This window comes from Vollenhovia emeryi, unplaced genomic scaffold (genome assembly GCF_000949405.1).
Source record: "Vollenhovia emeryi isolate VEMERY1.0 unplaced genomic scaffold, V.emery_V1.0 DF939152.1, whole genome shotgun sequence".
Taxonomy (NCBI): Eukaryota; Metazoa; Arthropoda; class Insecta; order Hymenoptera; family Formicidae; genus Vollenhovia; species Vollenhovia emeryi.
Window position 1 is genome coordinate 433,949 of NW_011967214.1, and position 21,910 is coordinate 455,858.

The following is a 21,910-nucleotide window of genomic DNA, read 5'->3' on the forward strand; positions in this document are numbered from 1 at the left end:
CTATGCTGTCTGAATGTGAAGAAAAGCGTCTCGTCGCATTCTATGCACGTCTGTCTCAACACTGACACATCTTCTTAATTATCTCCTGCTGAGCTCGTGTCCTCACTATCTCGCTTTCCAACTCTGTCATGCACGTACAGCTCTGACCAATACAGCTCGATCAAGAAAGCGATAACAAAAGAAAGAAAGAAATATTAAACACGTACTGGAAAGACTCAAAATTCTATATTTTGTGACAAATGTATTTTATTATTTTTTTATTAATTATTATATCGCTTGTTTTTTAATATTACAAGTAACATTTGCCCTTGTTGTGGAAGCAAAATTGTTCGATGGAAAAAGTCGCTTGAACTCGCAACCGTGCCAGTGTAATTGGATGTAACAATGTTCTTAGATTAAAAAAAAAAGACATACGTGAAGAGGTCAAAGAGATCGAATGTGCCAAATACCCGAAGGAATCTGCCTGAAGAAATTTTGGATGAGTTAAACGCACTTCGACGATTTAACACACGTGTTACGATCGCATTCGCATTACCTCTTGCCACACGGAAATAGTACTAAACGACAGTCTCGTCTGCTTTCCAGGCAAAGGCTGGAGCTGATGCGCGAGATGTATCACAACGAGGCCGAGCTCTCACCTACGTCGCCGGACTTCAATATCGAATCCATCACGGGGGGCGATCCGTTTTACGACCGATTTCCGTGGTTCCGCATGGTCGGCAGGTAAAAAAAGCACACATAAATGCAACGCCACGGCCTACTTTCTTCTTCCCTGATGGAAATATTTTGCTGAAAGTGAGATCCAGGAGGGGTTATTGAAAAATTGCTGAATGTATCTCAAAATGAATCATAACTTTCAGCTAATAAGAATATTCTTCAGCGTCGCCAGCAGTAATTAACAACGCCAGTGTTTTCTCGACCACATCTGGCATTTTTAATAATACAGAAAATTTATTGCGAAAAATATTATCTCAGCCAGGTTCAACCTGGACTTCCCCGCACTCTAGTCTCACCAATTCGACCACTGAGGCATGAATCATAATTTTCCTTATAAAATTCATTGTAATGCTGCGAAATGTAAGGAAAGTCAAAGTACTGCTGACAAAAAATTAAAAATCCTAAAATATTACGTAGACATTATAAAATTTAACTAACTATATTACTTTTTAATAAAATATTGCTGAAATGTCGAAATGAAACGGAGTCGATTGAGAGAAATTTTCAGACACATTTCAAGGAGATTTTATTATATTTTCAGTAAAATGTTTCCACACTGAGGTTCTCTCCTTTCGCTCTCAATTATCATGCTAATCTGGTTTTGTACGTCAAATTTTTCAGAGCTTTCGTATACCTGAGCAACCTCATGTACCCGGTGCCACTAATCCACAAAGTGGCCATCGTGAACGAAAAGGGCGACGTCAAGGGTTACTTGCGAGTCGCCGTACAGGCCGTAGTCGGTGCGTAATCCGTGGCCATGTGTCCACAGTTCCGCGTCTAGCGCGCATATAAGATGTACATAACGAACCCTTCTTCCAGAAGAGGAAAACAGCGAATACTCAAGTGGCGTGAGACAATCGGCACGAATCTCCTTCGAGGACGACTTGTTCGGCGGGCACAAGCACAACAAACGCAGCTCGCTTCTGGCTCAGACTCTAGAGAAGAATCGGCAGATCATGCTGCACGAGGAACGCGTGGTCGAGGGGCACAACGAGATCAATCAGAAGGACATGAAGGACGAGGACGACATAGGAGACGCCGACAGCGGCAGGGGCGACAGCTCGGTCTCGAGCGACATGAAGGAGGAAGAGCTGCCGGATCACTTGCAGCCCGGTGCAGAATTCACTTTCAGGGTAACGGTCCTACAAGCTATGGGTATCTCCACGGAGTACGCTGACATTTTCTGTCAGTTCAAGTAAGTGCAAGCGCGTCTGTCTGCTTCGGCTCGTTTCCACGTGGCGTTTAAACTGCAACGTGATTTACTTTCGCAGCTTCCTACATCGACACGACGAAGCTTTCTCGACGGAGCCGGTGAAGAACACGGGCAAGGGTAATCCACCCGGATTTTATCACGTACAGAACGTAAGTTGAAAGCAAACCTGCTCCGTAAAAGTTTTCATCAAAGTTAGATCCTGCCAATCAATAATATTTTTCGACGAAACAGATTACAGTCACGGTTACGAAATCCTTCTTGGAATATCTGAAGACTCAACCTATCGTCTTCGAAGTGTTCGGTCATTATCAGCAGCATCCGTTGCACAAGGACGCGAAACTGGAATAGTGAGTGTTAATCGTAAATTCGCTGGTTGGACTTGAGTTAAGAATATCTCGTAAACACATTTGCATTCACATAGCAGCGTACGACAGCCACCGAAGAGAATGCTTCCGCCATCCATACCGATCAGCCAGCCGGTTCGTTCGCCGAAATTTGGGAGCGTCCTGCCGTCTCCCAGCACGTCGCACGTGCACGCCAAGTACGACGTGCTGGTGTGGTTCGAGATCTGCGAGTTGGCACCGAACGGCGAGTACGTGCCGTCGGTGGTGGACCACAGCGACGATCTGCCGTGTCGCGGACTGTTCCTGCTCCACCAGGGCATACAACGGCGTATACGAATCACCATTGTGCACGAGCCGGCTTCCGAATTGAGGTGGAAGGACGTGCGCGAGCTCGTGGTCGGCCGCATTCGTAACACCCCGGAACCCGAGGAGGAGGACAACGACTCGTCCGTGCTCTCGCTGGGTCTGTTCCCGGGCGAGTACCTCGAGATTCCCGGCGACGATCGAACCATGTTCAGATTCGAGGCAGCCTGGGACAGCTCCCTGCACAACTCGGCCCTGCTCAATCGAGTCACGTCTTACGGGGAGCAAATCTTTATGACCATCTCCGCATATCTTGAGGTACGCGTTAAACGTTGGAATTGTTCGCGGGTACATTTACGCAGCGGGCTCATTTGTATCGGTTTTAGCTGGAGAATTGTGGAAGACCTGCGATTATCACGAAAGATCTGAGCATGATCATCTACGGAAGGGACGCAAGGGTCGGGCCACGCTCGCTCAAGCATCTGTTTAGCGGCAGCTATCGCAATCAGGAGGCGAATCGGCTCAGCGGCGTTTACGAACTGGTGCTACGCCGTTCTTCGGAAGCAGGTAGCCCAGGTTTGTTATATCTAACCATAGCGTAGTTCCGTGTTCCACTTGATATCACATGCAGACGGAATTAAATCTCGCTTTTCAGTCTATATTATTCGCTCTGTGACATACTTTTTACCTACGTATAAAAGATATATCTCGAATATATTTCAGATATATCTTTATACATCTTTCTAGCGACTCTCCAAATCTTGAAACCGAGACAATTAGTATCATTCGTTTGGAAGAAAAAGAGGAAATGTTTAAACAATGTTTAAATGTAATTTGATCATTTTTAATTATATTGATAACGTTTGTTATTCTGACTATAAAACATTCGTCTTATCGTGAAGAACACAATTAATATCTGTTCTACATTATCTTTCAGTAAAACAGATTTCTTGAATTATTATTTTACATAAAGAATAATTGTTTTAATCACATTTACTTACACTTTCGGGGTTTTACCTCCTTCTCGACACCCATTCCCTTTCCCTTCCTATTTACTTACAGGAGTTCAAAGGCGTCAGCGACGCGTCTTGGACACGAGCTCCACGTACGTCAGAGGCGAGGAGAATCTACACGGATGGAGACCGCGTGGAGACAGTCTCATATTTGATCATCAGTGGGAGCTCGAAAAGTTGACGAGGCTGGAGGAAGTTGAGAGAGTGCGGCACACGTTGCTGCTGCGGGAGAAGCTCGGCATTGACAAAGTACCGTTCTGCAATAAACCTCTGCACGATTTCACAAAGAGCGAAAAGGTACCTGTGTACCTTGCATTAAATGCGTGGCACAAAATCGTATATTAATTCTGTGATGCAGTATCCTCTAACAACCCTAATCTGGTACAGGATGTGTGTAATATGGTGGCAAAGGCCACGAATGAGCCGCATGCCAGCCCGGTGAAGCTGAACCGTTCAACGAGTACGAAAGACGTTTACGAACCCTGGGAGATGACCGAGAAGGAGCGCGAGTTGGCGACCAAGTACATTAAACTCATCCAGGGACGAATCAAGGAGCCGATATTGCTCACCGACGTTTCGCCCGGGGAAGACACCATAACCGATCTGTCCGCGTCTATGATGTCCTCGGTCATATCGTCCTCGTCTCAAGAGTCAGTATATGCGAGAGCTAGCGATTTGTTAGAGCAGGTAACCCTCCTTGCATGCCTCTGAGTGCTCTTGCTAGTAGCGGTTGTCCATGCTTCGCTTCGTCGTAAATTCCCTTCCGAAAAAGAAAGGACGCAATATTTGAAAGTTCAAAAACTCGATTCGTTCGTTGCCGAATACACGTGTACGATTTCGCTGCAGTCTGATACACGCTGAGTAAGACGTGAATGAAGACACCGACAATGGGACTTTTGCCCTCGTTGCCGTGCGAAGCGGCTGGTCGATTCACGCATTCTTTCAGCTTGGCTCGACACAAATTATCGCGCTTTCTTAAACCAATTCAGCTTCCGAGAAACCATCCGCTTTCGCATTCGCTCGTTTTTCCAACGTTCGAGACTCGAGTGCCTTAACGTGCCAAGACAACCGCCAGCACGATTGGCTCGGGGTTATGCTGGAGTGTTACTTACAGGCTGCTGGTATAGTAGTATGGAGCAGGTCTAAGTCGTGCCTCCTTAGGTTGAGCTCGCCGGAGAGGGCTAGACTGCAAGAGCTTCAGGAGAGTATATTGGCGAGCGAGTCGGCTAATCAGACCTGCACTGTCGCGCCGCCGCCGCTCGGATCGTCCTCGCCGTCGAAGGAGAACCTGGTGCTGTACGTGCCGGAGGTGGAGGAGATACGCATTAGCCCGGTCATCGCGCGGAAGGGCTACTTGAATGTTCTCGAGCACAAGACCAACGGCTGGAAGAAACGCTGGGTGGTATGTTTTGCCACCGTTTACGTTACCTAATTTGAAAGAGGCGGAGAAAGCTGCGTTAAATAAAATTTGATTGTTTTATCACGTTGGATTGTGATAATATTCTGATTCTACACGGAGAGAATTTTTTCTTAAAATTTATTCTGAAAATCATATAATTGTGGGACGTGACATTCTAAAATTTTGTGGAAGTTTTTTGAAATTTTACCATATAGATTTTACTAGTATAATAATTACATTTACAATTAGTACTTATTTTACTAATAGAAAGTATGATAAAATTTTTGTCAAAAAACTCATACTGTTCTACAAAATGCCACGTTGTCCCATAATTATATGATTTTCGAGATAAATTTTAAGAGAAAATTCTCTCCGTGTACAGTTATTGATTTTAATACCTACGCGATTCTTCTTTGTCGCTTCAGGCCGTCCGCCGACCGTACGTTCTCATTTTCCGGGAGGAGAAAGATCCCGTTGAAAGGGCATTAATTAATTTAGCTACAGCTCAAGTTGAATACTCCGAGGATCAGTTGGCCATGGTAAAAGTGCCGAACACCTTCAGGTAAGCTGTTCGCGAATAAGAAAGTAAGTGGACACGCGGATGTACGGTATGTAATGAAATGTCTGTCTATGCAGTGTTGTCACCAAACACAGGGGATACTTACTGCAGACTTTAGGCGATAAGGAGGTCTACGATTGGCTGTATGCGATTAATCCTCTTCTAGCTGGTCAAATTAGGCATGTATAACAGCGCAAATTTATCTCGCCCCGTTTACTTTGATACGAAACAAGGCCCTAATTGTTATCTGATGTACGAAAAGTATGGGAACGATGGATAGAATGTTTAATACGTTGTCGTAGGTCAAAGCTCGCCCGCAAGGGTCCGGCTGCCCCGAATCTGAGCAACGGCGCGCCGATTGGACTGACACCGCAGCTGGAGCAGCAGAGCAATCAGACCAAGTGAGTGGTCGACACTATGGCCGGGGTAAAGAGTGCAATAGCTAAGGCGTCGGAAAGAATGCTGTATTGGTCACACTCGGCCTTAGAGTCCCAAGACTTCTGTAACTTTCGATTCCCGCTAGTCTTTGATTGACCGGGCGATGGCGAAGCTGTCCCTTGAGACCACTCCATGATCGGCGGCATATAATATCGACGTTTTACTTTACACAGCGTCCCCTTAGCACGTTATAGGGCAGTCAGAGCAGGGTGAAGGAGAAGGCAGGGAAGATAGTGCTCGTCTTTCGAAGAAGTTACAAATGCGCGTACAAATTCATTCGGTTACACTGTACTGAGAAAAAAAAATGCGTTTTCGAGTCTCTCCGTACATTTCGAACTTGCATTCGAAATGCCCCCCACGTCGACGAGACACGAGGTCGCGCGCGCGCGCGCGCGCGAATGTTTTCCGTTGAACTCTCATTTCCGTGATGCGTATACGCGACGTAATTACGCGATGCTCTTACGCGACGTGTGAGGAAGATAGAAAATGCATTTATGCCTAATAAACATATTCCTAAGACGATCACTGAAAATCGGGATAAGGAATACATGTTATAAATATATCTGTAGAGGAGAAAGTGTGCAAGAGAGGGAGAGAAAGAGAACAATAAAAAGAGAGAAAGCGAAAGAGAGAGAGAAAGAGAAATGAACGAGAGGCAAGAAGATATTAATAATTTCATACGCAAGCTTAACGATCGCTTAGTACGCGAAAGATTATTACGACGGAGAGAAAAACAAGCGCGTTAACATTTTGTAAGATGATTCGGGCAAATCGTTAAGATCCGTTTAAGGTAGTACTCTGTCTAATTGTAAGCAAGTTTTAGTATCGTGACGATCGTTTAACAAAGTAGAGACAATTTTCTATGAGGATCGCATTCCCATTTTTCGTTCACCAATCGTTTTCTTTTACTCGATTAAGCAGATTAGACACGTATGCCGACACTGACAAAGATTTCCGTATGAAAGGTCGTACACGCTGCCGTACACGCAATCGACCGAGTCGCTCGATGAAGATTTTATCCTCTTAATTAGAGATTCGTGTAACTTCGGTTGCAACGCACGTACCGTAAGATAGAATAATATTGCTCTGAAGCAACAACACACTCACTATCGGAATGAAAAACACAGATTCGAATACTATTTGAAATGTGAAAACTAAGAGGCAGCGAAAGTGGATGAGCGAAAGAGAATTGCTACTTTTCGATTCGATAGAATACTTTCTTTTAACATAGCTCGAAACGTTTATTCGCACTGCATCCTACGCTCTTATCCTCGATATAGAGTAATTTTATCCTGTCTTAAGATATCTGCGAACGTCCTACACATTTTTTAGTACTTGGCAGCTACCGTTTTGACTAGACAAATGGATTAGAGAGTTTTAAAGCAAAGAGGTACAAAGAGCAACAGTCCCTTGAGAACAGATCGCGAACGTGAACGATAACTAAGCATTTGTAACTCTCTGTTTCTAAGAATCTTTGTCCAGATATAATGTAGAAGTCTTGCAACGATAATAACAATTTGCACGAAACTCTGTTACAATTCTAATGCGGGATTACGAGGTTGTTGTATAATTGTATTTTTCTTTTTCTTCAATGTCTTCGGGAGACAACAGCAAAAAGCCGTACGCGGGAATTTTGAGCGGGTCGTAACGAGGTCTTAAATTATTATCGTCGTTGTGAGAATTTTACACGGAGAAAATTAAATAATTTCGACAAGCGGAAGAATAATATTGTTGCAAAAACTTCTTCGAAACACGAATAAATGCGCAGTGTGGCTGGCAAGCAAGCGGCGCGTCCAGGCGACGTGAGAAACTTTTCCATTTGTTGCAATTGACCATGACGACCCACGTTGATGCGAAGTTGGAACAAGGAGGCTTTGGGGTTTTCGCACTTCGTATCTCGCAGCATGCGAAATAGATAAAAAATTACGCTAATCTATGGATATAGACGCCACACTCTGACACATCGTGTTTTTATGTCTACTTAGAGTTTAAGCAGCGCTCCTCGAAGACGTTCGCCGCGCGATGCGGCACGCAACATCCTCGGACGTACCCGAATGCGCGTCGACGAACGTAACTGATGATGACTTCGTCTAACGAGGAAATATTCGATTTTGGATCATCGAGTGACAAGTAAACTCGTAGGACGCAATGAACAAAATTGGAATCATATAAGACGGCGAAACTTATTTTTTAAGAAAATGAAATTCTATCTATAGTTGGTACAGAAAGTAAAAAAAATTCAATTTCCGTTCGATGCAATTTTCTTCGAGGGTAGAACGATCTGTTTTCCCGGTTTCTTTCCTCTTCGGAGAATCTAGAAATGAACGGAAGTCCGTTATAAAGTTCAACGATCCGAAATTGGTAGCTTCCTCATAAGATGGTATAGACGATCGCGTTGTTCCGAGGCTTTTACTAACTTCTCTTACGTGTAACAAGTTTTGGATAACAGGTGCGGCGTTATAAAATACATGTGTCTACCGTGCACCTCACATGGAGGACCCTCAACATCTTTGATATCAACTCACGATACACGCGACTGCGGTGTCCAAGTTCGGGATGTAGTCAAGGAAGGACTCCTGATATATATATTACGTATATAATAGTCATTTCATGACGGTCGACATGTAGTACTGAGACATTTCACGCACAGCAAAGACCCGATTTGTTTGGCTCCCATCCCGTGCCGTCTACTACGTTCCCCAATTGCCCCGGACAGCCAGGTCTGTCGAGAAACGAATTTAGCGAAGCGTTTGCCACCGATTCTCTCGGCGGAATGCCAGCGGAAGTCTAACAGAGTTTGCTAATGTGGAATATGTACAGTAGATTGACCGCAGAAACCGAGCGGAATTTTGCAATCATTTAAAATGAATGTGAATTCATTTGAATTACGAAACGACAGATTTTACTCGGTCTCTACTGGCAATGTCGGATTTACATTGATCAGGCTCTGTTGGCAGGTCGCAAGATTAACGCGGACGCGGAATCTGCCAGTTGATGCAAATTCGTGCGCGGAATCTGCTGACAAGCTGCTGTAAACGCCCATGTACAATCGAAGGTATACGTATATACACATTTTGTAATTATATATCGGGCTCTGTCGCTTCTCCAAATCACATTCCGCGAGTATCTCACTTAGGAGCGCGTCTACGTAATACCCCTTTCGTCGCCCAAGCGTTATCGACGTTATTGTACCCCTTTAATTACTAGTCATTTCGGCGGAGGAACCTCGAGTTCCTTTCGCAACTACGGTTTTTTTTTCCTTTTTCTTTAAGTATTGCCCTTCCATCGAAGTGGTCTATCGATTTCGTGTATCTTGACGTCTCTCAAGGGACAAGATTCCGACCAAGATTCTCCGACGTGGACGTCGATGCAGGAATTTGACGGAATACGATCCTGACTCGCTTGATTCTAGTCGCAGAGGTGATTCGCGCGCTCGATCCCGAAGCCGATTGTATCTTTTCCCCTTTCCGTTTTTTTTTCCTCCTTCGATCGCCCACGCGATTCCCGGATCGCGGCTTCACACAGAGTGTAACGCCCCGCCACTGATCAATCCGTTTTCGCTTGCTGACTGTTGTAGTATCTGATAGTTTTATTTTGTTAACGACACACCACCGTATGACGTATCGAGGAAATAAATGCATAAGTATATAAGTTGAACTTTAAGCTCTCTATCGACTGTGCCGAAGAGCAAAGTGGTGTACACGGTGATGGGGAAGAGAGAGAGTGTGAGAGAAAATGGTTAAAGAAAGAGGGAGGAAAGAGAAACGCGTATGTTACAAGAGGAATTTACATCGCATTTAAGTCGTTGGAGAGATTAATAATCATTGTTATTAGTAGACGAAATATAGGAGAGAAGAGAACGGATACGGCGAGAATGAGAGTGTGCATGAGAGGCTGAACGGCAGGGAAAGAGAGGAAGAGAAAGCAAGCAAGAGAGAGAGAGAGAGAGAGAGAGAGAGAAAGAATCCGAGTGGAAATGCATGAAAGACGAAAGTATGTGAGAGAGAGAGAGAGAGAAAGAAGGAGGGAGGACACGTTCGCTTATATATATAATACAAAGTATAAATTATATAAATATATAAATAAATTTAATGTTACTTTAATAAGCATTCCTCTGTGAAACATTGAGGATCATCGCGAAGGCGATCACGCGATGATCCACGGGAAGGCTAACGACGATCTGTACCAAGTATATAAGTTCGTGTGTTTGTTTGTAAGGTAACTGGACATCCGTTACGAAACGTTTTCGTTTGACCGTTTGCTATCGGAAACGTGCATCGATGCTGTAACTAGTATTTATTATAAATATTATATTATGGTTACTCGAATATTTCGCTAGGCTCACTGTAAGTGGTAACGTGTAATAAATCGGTCAATAAAAAGCTTATATGCTTAATACAAGTCTCATTTTTGCAATAACAACCATACGTCGAAACACCGCGTACGATTGATCGAACTTATAATTTCCGACGAGAAACTGAACTCAACCAAATCTTTTTCTACAAGCACATTGTTAGTTAAATCTGTCAAAAAATTTGAGCATTATAATTTTTTAATGATTTTACAATATTATCGTTAAAAAAACTACGCGCGAGACTAATTGTATAGTTGAATCTATAATGAAGATTCGATTCAACTTTTCAAGATCTAAAAACGATAATAAATTAAAACAGAAAACCTAACATCAAAATCCACACGTGTATTGTTCAAATAAATCTTTTATTTAATTTACATTTTTATTTTTATTTTATTTAATTATTAAGAATGCTTGTACGCTCACAACAAATTCATCGAAATTATCTCTGAACTTCAATCTTTGAGTACGGTTATTCAAATCTACATTCAAGTCCACACCCGCGGTTAGTGCAGTGAAAGCATTCGCTAATCGTTGGGCCACTCGAGGATCCGTTTGAGTGGATACGATATTATGTACAAGTTGCTGATATTGTTCTTGATAGCAAGAAATGAGATGATAAAGAGGCATACCGGCATTTGAGATCAGGTCTGAATCCATTTGATGTGACAAAATGAGACTAATCAGCAACTGAAAAGAGAAATTCAATATTTCAGAATTTGCTGTACTCCAATGCTTATATGCTCAATCATTACTTAATTATTAAATAATTTATAAAACCTTACATTCAAAAAGGGTACCATTATATCTTTGCGTGGCTGTCCTTGCCCAACTTCTCTCTGAATGTGCTTAGTCAAAACTTGGATTGCATCACAGCAAAGACTAGCTACTTCATTGCCAAATGAGTATAAACCTAATTCTACTGACGCTAAAAGCTGCTGCAGCAATTCAACAGACAAACTGCAAACTTTCTCAGGACATAGATCGCATACAAACGCTATCATTTTAAAATACCTGTAAAGTAACAAATATTTAAATATACGCAAAAATGATGATAGAAATGTAATAATGAATATGTGGAATTGAAACATTCTTCAAACATGTTTTAATAGCAAAAATTTGAAACTCTTACATTATATATTATAATTTACTGTACTTAATTTTAATAGAATTTATGTTCTAATACACATTATTGAAATTAAATGTATCTCTTTCTTTTATATTATATTACTAATATATAATTATACTTACTGTAAACAAAGCGACGGAAATTTTAACAAATTCATCGTCATCATAGGCATAATTATATTTAGGCCGTACAAAAAAACATCAGTAGACGGAATAGGCTTGACGAGCGATGCTATAGACGCATATCGGCTGATTGGCTGGTCCACTTCATGGTTTAAATGAAATATGTCTTTAGTTAATAAATTAGTTAATAATCTCATGAGTAGCAGAATATCCTGAAAGCTGTCCTCCTCCGCAGTCGAGTCTACAGTAAGCCGATGACTATTGCAGCTAGCATACGCTTGCATTACTTGCAAACAAATATCATACACACACATACTATTAGCCTAAAATAATGCAATGAAGTATTAGGATTAGAATTGTTATCAAAATGCCAGGATTCATTGCTTTATACAAATGATAATGACTTACCTGTGATAAGAAAAATAGAATTTTTGTATATTCATTGAATAACTCTAATATCAGCTGCACTATATCTTGATAATTATGATACAAAGATAATAATTTTGGAAGTTTAGCTAATATAGGAAAAGTATGTTCATACACGGGCGTTATTATTGAACTCTCAGCACCTTGTACCACACCTATTTAAATTAAATGACGATTATGCAATAAAGTTTTATTTCAAGTCGAATATACGCATCATGAGAGTTTAAACAAATACTTAATGTATTACCTATACAGGATTCAAGTATATCTATGATTTGCACTTTCATTCGTTCTTCGTGATAAGACGACATGAAATTATCACTAGATATTAATTGCATGAATCCATTCTTCATAGATTTCAGCGTTCGCGACCAGTAGTACTGCTCGGTATTTTGTACTACAGTACCGGCTTGAACCACCGCGCGCATTAAACCTCTCTTAATAGTCTGTGGAAAGTTATACTGTCGTTTCATAGCCAATTCAATGATGTAAGTGAACTGCTCAGACTTTGTCAAACAGGAGGCTCTGGAAAAGTAATATATTTAAATCTTAAATCATTTCGATGAAAATGTTACCACGATTACTTTAATGCGTTAAATCTTCTACGATATGCAATACATGCCTTTATATCCTTTTACGCAAGAGCATGTATTATATAGTACTTTATGCGAACATAATTAAATCACAAAAAATCGCGAATTATCAAATCGTAAAGAATAGTGGCTTTGTTAAAGCAATCGTAAATGTAACACATTCATTAAAACACGCGATAATTTGTCTAGGGCACGCATATTTCTTTTTCTGAATTGTGTATCAAATCAAACTGAGTGGCAGGTGAAAAGGAAAATGAATAATTTTGAAAATAAAGACATAAGGATTGAGAGATCATATGAAGAATTAGATGTGGCTGAACAGCGAGATAGTAGATTACAGTAACCCTTTTCAAAGCTGAAAAACATGAAGTAATTGAAGAAAACCTCCGATGTTTAAACAGATTAATATGAAAAAATATATGATTTTAGATAAAACAGAATTTTGTTTTAAATACGCGATGCATGAAACACAAAGTATTCATAAGATTTATACTAAACTTAAGTATCTGAAAGCTCTCATATAAAGTTGAATTTTATTTATACAGATAAAAATATCAGTTTCATTTTTAAACGTAAATTTGAAGACAATATTAAAATTTAAGAATTTAATTAGAATATTTAATGCAAATAACTTACAATTGTGCGAAATGCACAACCTAATTTTATGCTGAGAGAAAATGCAGTCCTTAAAGTTTGACGTGTACAAATCTTATGAGACACCTTATATCAACATTTTATTCTTGAGCGTACTCCCATTAATTGTGCATAAAATATGCCAAAGTTTAATAAATTTATCGTTTTATGTAATTACAATTTATAATCAATTTTTGCCACACAAGCGGATATACATAATCACCTACCAGAAAACAAATATCCCATATCTTTTTCACAAAATATTATCCAGTAAAAATCTTAGCGAAATCCATAATCCGTGGATTCCATCTGGAAGATTTTTCATTCTAATCAAGTTCTATTCAAAACTTAATTTGTTAATCATTAACTTATACGGAAAAAATACCGCTGTCCCTAAACAAATTATTAAGATAACTGATGCGGACATATTATGCGTGTTATATTTACCTCTCTTTCGAATTAACAAGAGATATTAATAATTTTATAGTTTCGTCTATTAGAGCCGGTTCGCTCTTGAATGCGTTGATGTTGCAAATTACTTTGTCTAGAAGAAAATTCATTGACCACAATGCACCCGGGCCATCCTCACCAAAGACATGCAAAAGCGTAGTGCTCAACTCGGAATAATAATCCTCAGTTGGCAAAAGATAAATCTGCGACCATCTGTGTAAAAACCATATTATTGTGCTGCTCAATTCGGGACTAAGTATATTCTCCAAGTGTATCGATATAGCAGTTTTCTCAATAGTGCACAAGCGGAAAACGCCTGTGATCAATCGGATAACTTGATCGATCGAGTTCGCAGGGCAGCTTATATCTGACTGAACATTTTGCGAAGACACTAAAAACTCCAGCGTACGGTTCACGTCAACATTCCCCTCTCGTGACTAAAAACAAAAACATATGCAAAAGAGATTTAATACTTCCGCCTATGGAAATGTAAAAGTTGCATTAAATCTTTACAAACCTGTTTCATGCTACATCGCGTAATTTCCAAAGGTATTAACGCGGTTTCACCGCCCGCTTCCATGCAAAGAACGTGTCCTGTTATTAAGATGAGCCAATGCAAATCCTCGTACAGCTCGTTCATAGAGGCAGGTCGAGACGAAGATTCATTTTGCTCGACCAATATATTCAGATTATCGCGCAATTTGTGTATTCTATCTTCGAGTAATTGTGCTAATAGAGGTAAAGCATGATCTGGTACGTATCTACCAAAGTTTCCTAGAGTTTGTGTCAAACATTTGCTGTTATTACCATTATTGATTCGCGTAATGAAATACATTTTGATAGGACCAATTTGTAATACTATTTACCAATTATTTGCAATTGGTCCTTGAATTTAACTGTGTCATCATCCTCCACATCTGCCACTTCCTCGCTGAGACTATTTCCGCCAGCATTTCTCACGCCTTCCGGAGGAGACAAGTGACATCGAAGATACACATTAAATATCTGTATAGAGCTCTCCTTATGAAACTCCGGTGGAAACGTATATATGAACATACATGACCATACTTCGAACATATGTTCCATAGCTTCCATATATAAGCAATCATCGACGCGTATCTGTAAAGATTACAAAATAATAAACTTTTCTGTTCTAATATTTATTGCAACTTATAATTTCACAAGTGATAGACACTTTTACGCTAAACATTTTAAGGATACTAGGGTCAAATTTAGAAAGAATCTCCGGGGCCGAAATTCAGATGTAAATTCAAACAAAGTAGATGCAATAGTAATTACCGATTCTTCTTGTGCAGCACATTCTATAAATAAACACGTTAGTCTCACTATTTGCTCCACAAATGGCTTGTACAAGTCCTCGGGAAGACTCTTCAATGTATTTTGAAAGGAATAAATAATCTTCCTTATAATGTTCGTAATTCCATTCGCCTCTTGATCTCCAATCTCAATACTGGACACAAGTTTTAAGAATCTCTGCATATAATTTGTCAGGTACTGCACTTTTACTTCTTCCGCACTCAGGATAGTACCGTGTAAGCTCGCCAGCTGTACAAGACAGTTCATAGCAAGATGAGCTAGCTGCGGATTGCTGCGTACTTTCCAATACAGTGTAAAAAATAGATCTAATACTGCTGGATCTAGTATCATGTCTTGCCAGTGTATGGTCAATCTCAATGGTGGGTTATTGCCGGATTCATAGGCTTCATACATGTTCCTTAAAAATACTATTCTGGGTAGTGCACTGGAGTTAAGGAATATCTAAACACCTGTCACCTGTAATTCTTTATACAACTATTTGCCTATTATTATATTTATGCATATCCATTTCAATAATTATATCCCACATTAAGTATTCAAATGAATATGCAAGTTACACTGCGCTTAATACTAAGTGTGGATACTAAATGTAAATCTGTTTTATATATATATATATATATATATTTACACAATCGTATCCTATACACATTTAGCGTTCAAATTAATATATCACTAGTGATGCATTTATTAGGTAGTAAACTTAGTTTCCGCGGATCACATTTAAATGACGCTCGTTGTAAGTGTAATTTACTTTGACATCTGTAACTGGCTGCATTTTAAAGGTTAGACATTTGTCAATAAAATTCAGTGCAAAAAGATTCATTTAAGCGAACAGTGTCATTTTTTTTCTTTTGATTAAACATGGAACGTTACAAGTTGTTTTTTCGACATGTACTGCTTCATTACTTTGATTTGAAAAAATTGCAGCTACAGCTTGTAAATTACTTGTCGAAGCTTATGGCAATTGTGCTCCATCGGAAAGAACAAGCCAAGAATGGTTTCAGCGATTTAAAAGTGATTTTAATGTGAATGATAAACAATGCTCAGGTCAGCCGAAAAAGTTCGAAGACACCGAATTGCAAGCATTATTGGGCGAAAACTCAGCTCCAAGAATTGTCTGCAGCGTTAAATGTTACTCCGATGGCTGTTTCCAAACGTCTACGTGCAATGGGAAAGATTCAAAAGCAAAAAGTTATTCTTTTGCACAACACTAGATCACACGGTGCAAAAGCCGTCAAGGAAACTGATGCAGCTCTAGTGGAAAGTTCTCCCGCACCCAGCGTATTCACCAGGCTTGGCTCCTTCAGATTGTCACTTGTTCCGATCGATGAAGCACGGCTTGGTAGATACACACTTCAAAAATTAAGAGGATGCGCAAAAATAGATCGATAAATGGATTGCATCAAAAGACCAATCGTTCTATCGTTCGCGGAATCCATTCATTGCCAGAAAGATGAGAAAAATGTATAGCTAGCAAGGGCAAATACTTTGATTGACGCATTTCTTACTTTTGATATCGAAATAAATGAGTTTGTTAAACAAAAAACACCGCGGAAACTAATAGCGTTTTTCACTGGTTGCACTAGTGCGCACTGAGTGCGCACTAGTCAAGAGCAGCGTGTTTCACTGAGCTTTTCGGTGCGCACGAAGGCGGTGCGCACTGTTTCACTGGAAAACTTGGTGTCGAGTTTTTGCATTTTAGTGCTGAAACTCGGCACGAGCCCCAAGAGACGGTGTCGATCTAGTGCAATATGGCAGCGCGGGATATTAATACCAATTTTGAATTCATCTGCTAGATGTGCTATCCTCATCATCATCATCATCTAGTAGTGACGAAGAACTTTGGAATAAAGAATTACGAAAAATACCAAAAATTGAAAACTTTATTGTAAAGTCCCACTTCGCTTGGTTGCAGTTTTATTGTTAGCAACTTATCATTCACTTTAAAATTCACTTCAAATTCTTCCATTATAACAAATTCGTACGTACGTAGAAAGGTTAAGAACGAAAAAACGTGACACTTGATCTGCATCGAATGTTTAACTGGGAGTGCAAGAAACTCGCACTTTCAGAAACATCGTGCAGTATCGGTGCGCACTTGTGCAATTTCGGTGCGCACTCAGTTCCTTCCAGTGAAAAACGCTATAAGTTTACCAGCTAATAATACCAAGTGTGAAATATGAATGAAATATAAGCTGCAATGTCCAGTTTCCTTGTCTCCCAGTTAATATACATATATTTTTGCATCAATAGATACAATAATCCTAAATGCATTAAAAAGGATATAACTTGGATAAAAAAATGCCCAGACGAGTATACTCTCCACGACGGAAAGTAAGGGCTTCGCAAGAGGTAACGTCGATTCGTCAAAATCCTTCTCGATCCATTCACCGAGTATCTCTATACAAAACTTGAAAATTCTTTTCATGTCGCTTAGTTCGAAGCGTTTCTTCTCCAGGTAATGTACTTCCCATGTCAGACCGATATCGGACGACTTGGCCGTCGTTGCGTACTCTTGCAATATTGCAGATAAAATATTGCATCCCAAAATTTGCTGCAAATAAAGGAACAATCTCTCTGTCACTCTTCTTTTCTCCTTCGCGTGTTGCAAGAGAAATCCAATGTAACTATATCAATGTGCTTAACTTCGATGTATACTTACATTTGTTAAGTTCCCACTCCTAAATAAATTTTCTATCTCATTTATTATTCGACCTCTCTCTACTCCAAAGTCATCCACGCTACCTCTCTTAATTGTTATTGCAAGAACTTGGAGTATCTTCGCCCTAACGTATGGCGCTAACGTAGGTTTACTTATAACGTAGTTCAATAAATATTGTCTCAACGAAGAGATGTCAGATTTTTCCAGATTGGGCCACTCCTCTATCAGAGCCGTCTTTATCAGGCCGGCCGTTTCGAACAGTATGTAATCCATGGAGCTTAATTCTAAAATTTGTTGACATAGCTGATACGGTGACTTAGTCTTGCGAAAATTTAGGAATACAGCCTCCGCAGACTGACGTTGCTCCAATGAGATCAGATTCGAGGGTGCCTGAAAGTAGTGCGAATACAAAGTCACTCGCCAACGTTCTACGTTTCCCAACATATGAGAAACGACTCGGGACACATGTAATCGGGATACTTTCTTGTATCGTCTGGCGAATCTTGGGTTTGCTATTAATCTGTATTCATGTAAACTCATGATATTTCTCATCAATAGGTAGAAAGACGAAAGATGCTTAAATATAAGCAACGATCCAGATTGATTATTAATTCTACGTTATTTGCACCCTCTAGTAAAATGTAATTTTAACCTCAGCCTTAGAATTCTCTACTAAACTCTTTTACTGCTCAGACACTGCATAACAAGTAGTTTCATAGTTAGAGAACTTTTGCACTTATCTTAAAAGCTATAGAGAATATTACACAATCTTTATTGAATTGTGAATCGTCAAAGAACAATAAACATCAAGGGGTAAACCGCTGAGGGCGTTGTGGTGTACAGACTTGCGGCATTACTGGGTTCAATTTCACCAACGCTGTTTAACTTTAAGCTTAGCTCAATTCGTTCTTTGTCTCTTCTCAATTGTTACTTTAGAAAGAGACAAACCTGATTTAAACCAAGATTAAAGTTAAGCGACGTTTGGTGAAACCGGGCCTTAGAATGTTATTAAACTAAATTAATGATGACGTACAAACGTAATTCACATTAAGCTCTACTGGCAGTCTACTGATAAAAAAATTGACAACAGAACGTAAGCTTGGCATTGAACTTGCAGCCGCAATAATCTTCCACTCGAGTTTGCCAGCGAAACTTCGCCTGCCCAGGTAACTTCAGTCGACAAGTTCTCTCTCATGGAGCACCAAACGTTGCTCCCTCAAAACGATAAACAGTGAGAACTTACATAACACGTGGAATACTACAATACACTCGAGAGAGAGAGAGAGAGCCCTCGCTTCGGCTCCGTCTCGTACGGATACGTTCGTTCGCAAAGGAAAAATGTTTGTGACGCCGAGTGGTGCACACGTCTTCTGACCGAAGAAAAGTTTTTATCCTGCGGAGTTGCGTCACGCGCGTGGCCTGGTTGCCAGGTCATTGCAGTGTTATAAACTTTAGATGTATTGTACTCTAATCGACATTGTGGAGACCATTAAGACTACCGGTTCGTAGTAGCCGCGTCAGCTGTAGTAGCTAGGAGCCAAGAAACCCGAAGAAGAAGAAGAAGAAGCAAACGAAAATCGTTCAGTCCCGCACTCTCAGTCCCTCGGATCCCGATTCCTTGCCCAAGTGTGCGCGCACCACCTGGACCGCACGGATCTCGTTGAATCCTCGAGAGAGGATGTTAAATAGGTCGTGACGTGGGGATCCTAACTCCCTAAAGCGGGACCCCACACGAACGTGAGGAGAATTTACGGGCGCGGCGAGGCGCGCCATTTTCCGCTGGATAAATCTTGGCTCTACGTGCGCTGACGCGCTTCTCCAGGGAGTCCACGGCTTGTTTCCGCCGCGGCACCGGTCGTGCTCGAGCGTGGAGCCTCGCGATCTATTTGCGTAACAAAAGGGGAATTCGGCGGCGCACAACTCACCAGAACGACTTGCGCCGCGGCTTCCAGTTCCTTCAGCACTTCCTCCGTCATTTTGAAGGCGAATGGTTTATCTCAGTTACTATTAATTCAGCTAGTCGGATAAATAAATGGACAATACCATACACGTTTGTGTACAATAACACCTCGCTATAAACCGCACACAGCGTCACGACCCAAGTTAGCTAGCTTTGTAGACAGCGAGCGTCCTCGCCATACACGAGGTGTAACATCGCACGAACGTAGAAAAGAGATGAGAGGGGCCAGTCATAGACTATAGATTTGTTTTTTATTCCTGCACTGGTGAACTAGTGCAATAAATTAGAGACAAGAAATAAATAAATTAAAGACAAGCATATTTTTTCTCATTCTAGCTTGTGGCAAATTCGATTGCTTGCACTAGTGCGCACTAAGTGCACACTAAAGCCTCCGCTACAAGGGGTTTGTTTTCTGTTCCTGCACTGGTGAACTAGTGCAGTAAGCTAGAATGAGAAAAAATATGCTTGTCTTACTCCAATTTATTGCACTAGTTCACTAGTGTAGGAACAGAAAACAAGCCTAATGATTCTCGGTTCTGTCTACAATGGTCGTAGTCGTAGTCGCTCGATAAGAATTGACCAATCGCAGTCGATTATTCTTACGACTACGACCATTGTAGACAGAACCGAGAATCATTGTAGCGGAGGCTTTAGGCCTGTTACACAATACGTCGTATGTCGCTGTCGGATGTCGGAACGTGGTCGATGGTTCAATCAGAAAATTCCTTTTCCAAAAAACAAATTTTCTCATTAGACCATCAGCTACGTCCCGACATCCGACAGCGACATACGACGTATTGTGTAACAGGCCTTAGGCTGGGTCTACATTGGATGTCGTAAGTCGTGTCGGAAGAAATTGACCAATCACAGTTCATTATTCTCCTTAGGCTGGGTCTACATTGGATGTCGTAAGTCGTGTCGGAAGAAATTGACCAATCACAGTTCATTATTCTCCTTACGGTCGAAGAATAATGAACTGTGATTGGTCAATTTCTTCCGACACGACTTACGACATCCAATGTAGACCCAGCCTATGGCTGGTAAGGGTACTATTACATTTGTCGTACGACAAAGTTTTTAAGCGTATTGATTGGCCGAAGGATAGTAAAATTCTCGAGTATCTAGAAACTTTTTATTCAGTGGCTAATCGACACGCTTGAAAAATTTGTCGTACGACAAATGTAATAGTACCCTTAGCACGGCACACGATACTATTTTTTCTACTGGATTGCTTACAAGAGCCAATCAAAAGTCGATTGGTTGAAAGCCATGCGAATAGCCAATCAACTTGCAACTCTACTGTAAAGGTACCATTTCATGCGCAGCATACTGCCGCAGCAACTCGCTGCTATTGGTTGAAGAATTGTTACTAGATGCTGCAAAATAAATTTCACCATATTTTGCTTCATCGCTGTGAAGTTCAATTGAACGAACAGCAAAGCAGCAGACACGCGATCTAGCCGGCCAGTGCTGCTGCAGCTATTCCTTTTCCGTGAGCAGCAAATATGCTGTAGTGAATTTGGATCACGTGACTAATTTGCTGCTGCTGCATGCTGCGTATGAAAAGGCACCTTAAGAGCAGAATATTCGCATACGTTTCTTCTTCGAATGAGTTCAAGAATCGAGCTGCATGTGCAGATATCGCATGTCGTACGTCGGATATCGGGTCCAGTGTAAATCCTGCATTACATTCTCCCGTGTTTATGCCCCCCACTCTTTTCATGTAAATAATCCTTAAGGTCAATCGTTGCTACGCATGCGCAGGCATTTTTCTGCCTTCAAGTAAAGCCCGCTGCAGACGATGCTATTTTTCCTGCTGGATTGCTTGCAATCTAATAAATTACTATCGTTGCACCATTCAGCACTCAGGATTCCTAGTAATTTAGTAAATCGCAAGCAATCCAGCAGGAAAAATAGCATCGTCTGCAGCGGGCTTAAGCCCGCTGCAGACGATACTATTTTCCCTGCTGGATTGCTTGCAATTTAGTAAATTACTATCATTGCACCACTCAGCATTCAGGATTCCTAGTAATTTACTAAATTGCAAGCAATCCAGCAGGAAAAATAGCGGATGTGTTCGAAAATGGATTTAGTTACTGCCAGTGAAAACAGTATAGTTGGTAGCAATGAAAATTACTGGTGCTGCGTTTTTCGCACGCCAGTAAAGTCAGTAAGGCTGGGTCTACATTGGATGTCGTAAGTCGAATAATGAACTGTGATTGGTCAATTTCTTCCGACACGACTTACGGCATCCAAT

General features: G+C 40.9%; 2 protein-coding genes across 14 annotated transcripts in view; one reads left to right on the plus strand and one right to left on the minus strand.

Moving 5' to 3' along the window:
- The window catches only part of LOC105565407 (kinesin-like protein unc-104), a 31,585-nt gene extending 24,983 nt beyond the window's left edge, over window positions 1–6,602 (plus strand). For 5 of the 12 annotated variants that reach the window (XM_012018570.1, XM_012018566.1, XM_012018573.1 and 2 more), the window contains 13 exons: window positions 586–723; window positions 1,339–1,457; window positions 1,537–1,912; window positions 1,989–2,079; window positions 2,162–2,277; window positions 2,352–2,895; window positions 2,964–3,153; window positions 3,640–3,887; window positions 3,978–4,277; window positions 4,705–4,992; window positions 5,415–5,551; window positions 5,626–5,727; window positions 5,851–6,602. In XM_012018570.1, the coding sequence (XP_011873960.1) occupies window positions 586–723; window positions 1,339–1,457; window positions 1,537–1,912; window positions 1,989–2,079; window positions 2,162–2,277; window positions 2,352–2,895; window positions 2,964–3,153; window positions 3,640–3,887; window positions 3,978–4,277; window positions 4,705–4,992; window positions 5,415–5,551; window positions 5,626–5,727; window positions 5,851–5,953 (2,752 nt within the window). In that variant the 3' untranslated portion in view covers window positions 5,954–6,602. The remainder of the gene's footprint in view (window positions 1–585; window positions 724–1,338; window positions 1,458–1,536; window positions 1,913–1,988; window positions 2,080–2,161; window positions 2,278–2,351; window positions 2,896–2,963; window positions 3,154–3,639; window positions 3,888–3,977; window positions 4,278–4,704; window positions 4,993–5,414; window positions 5,552–5,625; window positions 5,728–5,850) is intronic. The other 7 variants (XM_012018571.1, XM_012018579.1, XM_012018569.1 and 4 more) reach the window with 5 other exon arrangements.
- Window positions 6,603–10,069: 3,467 nt separating this feature from the next.
- LOC105565409 (exportin-4-like) lies at window positions 10,070–19,913 on the minus strand. 2 transcript variants are annotated; one of them, XM_012018581.1, is made up of 12 exons: window positions 19,619–19,913; window positions 17,694–18,083; window positions 17,318–17,585; window positions 14,993–15,450; window positions 14,560–14,812; window positions 14,211–14,467; window positions 13,691–14,130; window positions 12,265–12,542; window positions 12,000–12,172; window positions 11,592–11,914; window positions 11,126–11,354; window positions 10,070–11,030 (listed from the first exon to the last, which is right to left on the minus strand). In XM_012018581.1, the coding sequence occupies exons 1-12, from the start codon at window positions 19,667–19,669 to the stop codon at window positions 10,734–10,736; spliced, it is 3,417 nt and encodes a 1,138-aa protein (XP_011873971.1). In that variant the 5' UTR covers window positions 19,670–19,913; the 3' UTR covers window positions 10,070–10,733. The 2 variants fall into 2 exon arrangements, with proteins under 2 accessions (XP_011873971.1, XP_011873970.1); XM_012018580.1 differs by lacking the exon at window positions 19,619–19,913 and having other exon boundaries at window positions 17,694–18,560.
- Window positions 19,914–21,910: the final 1,997 nt, after the last annotated feature.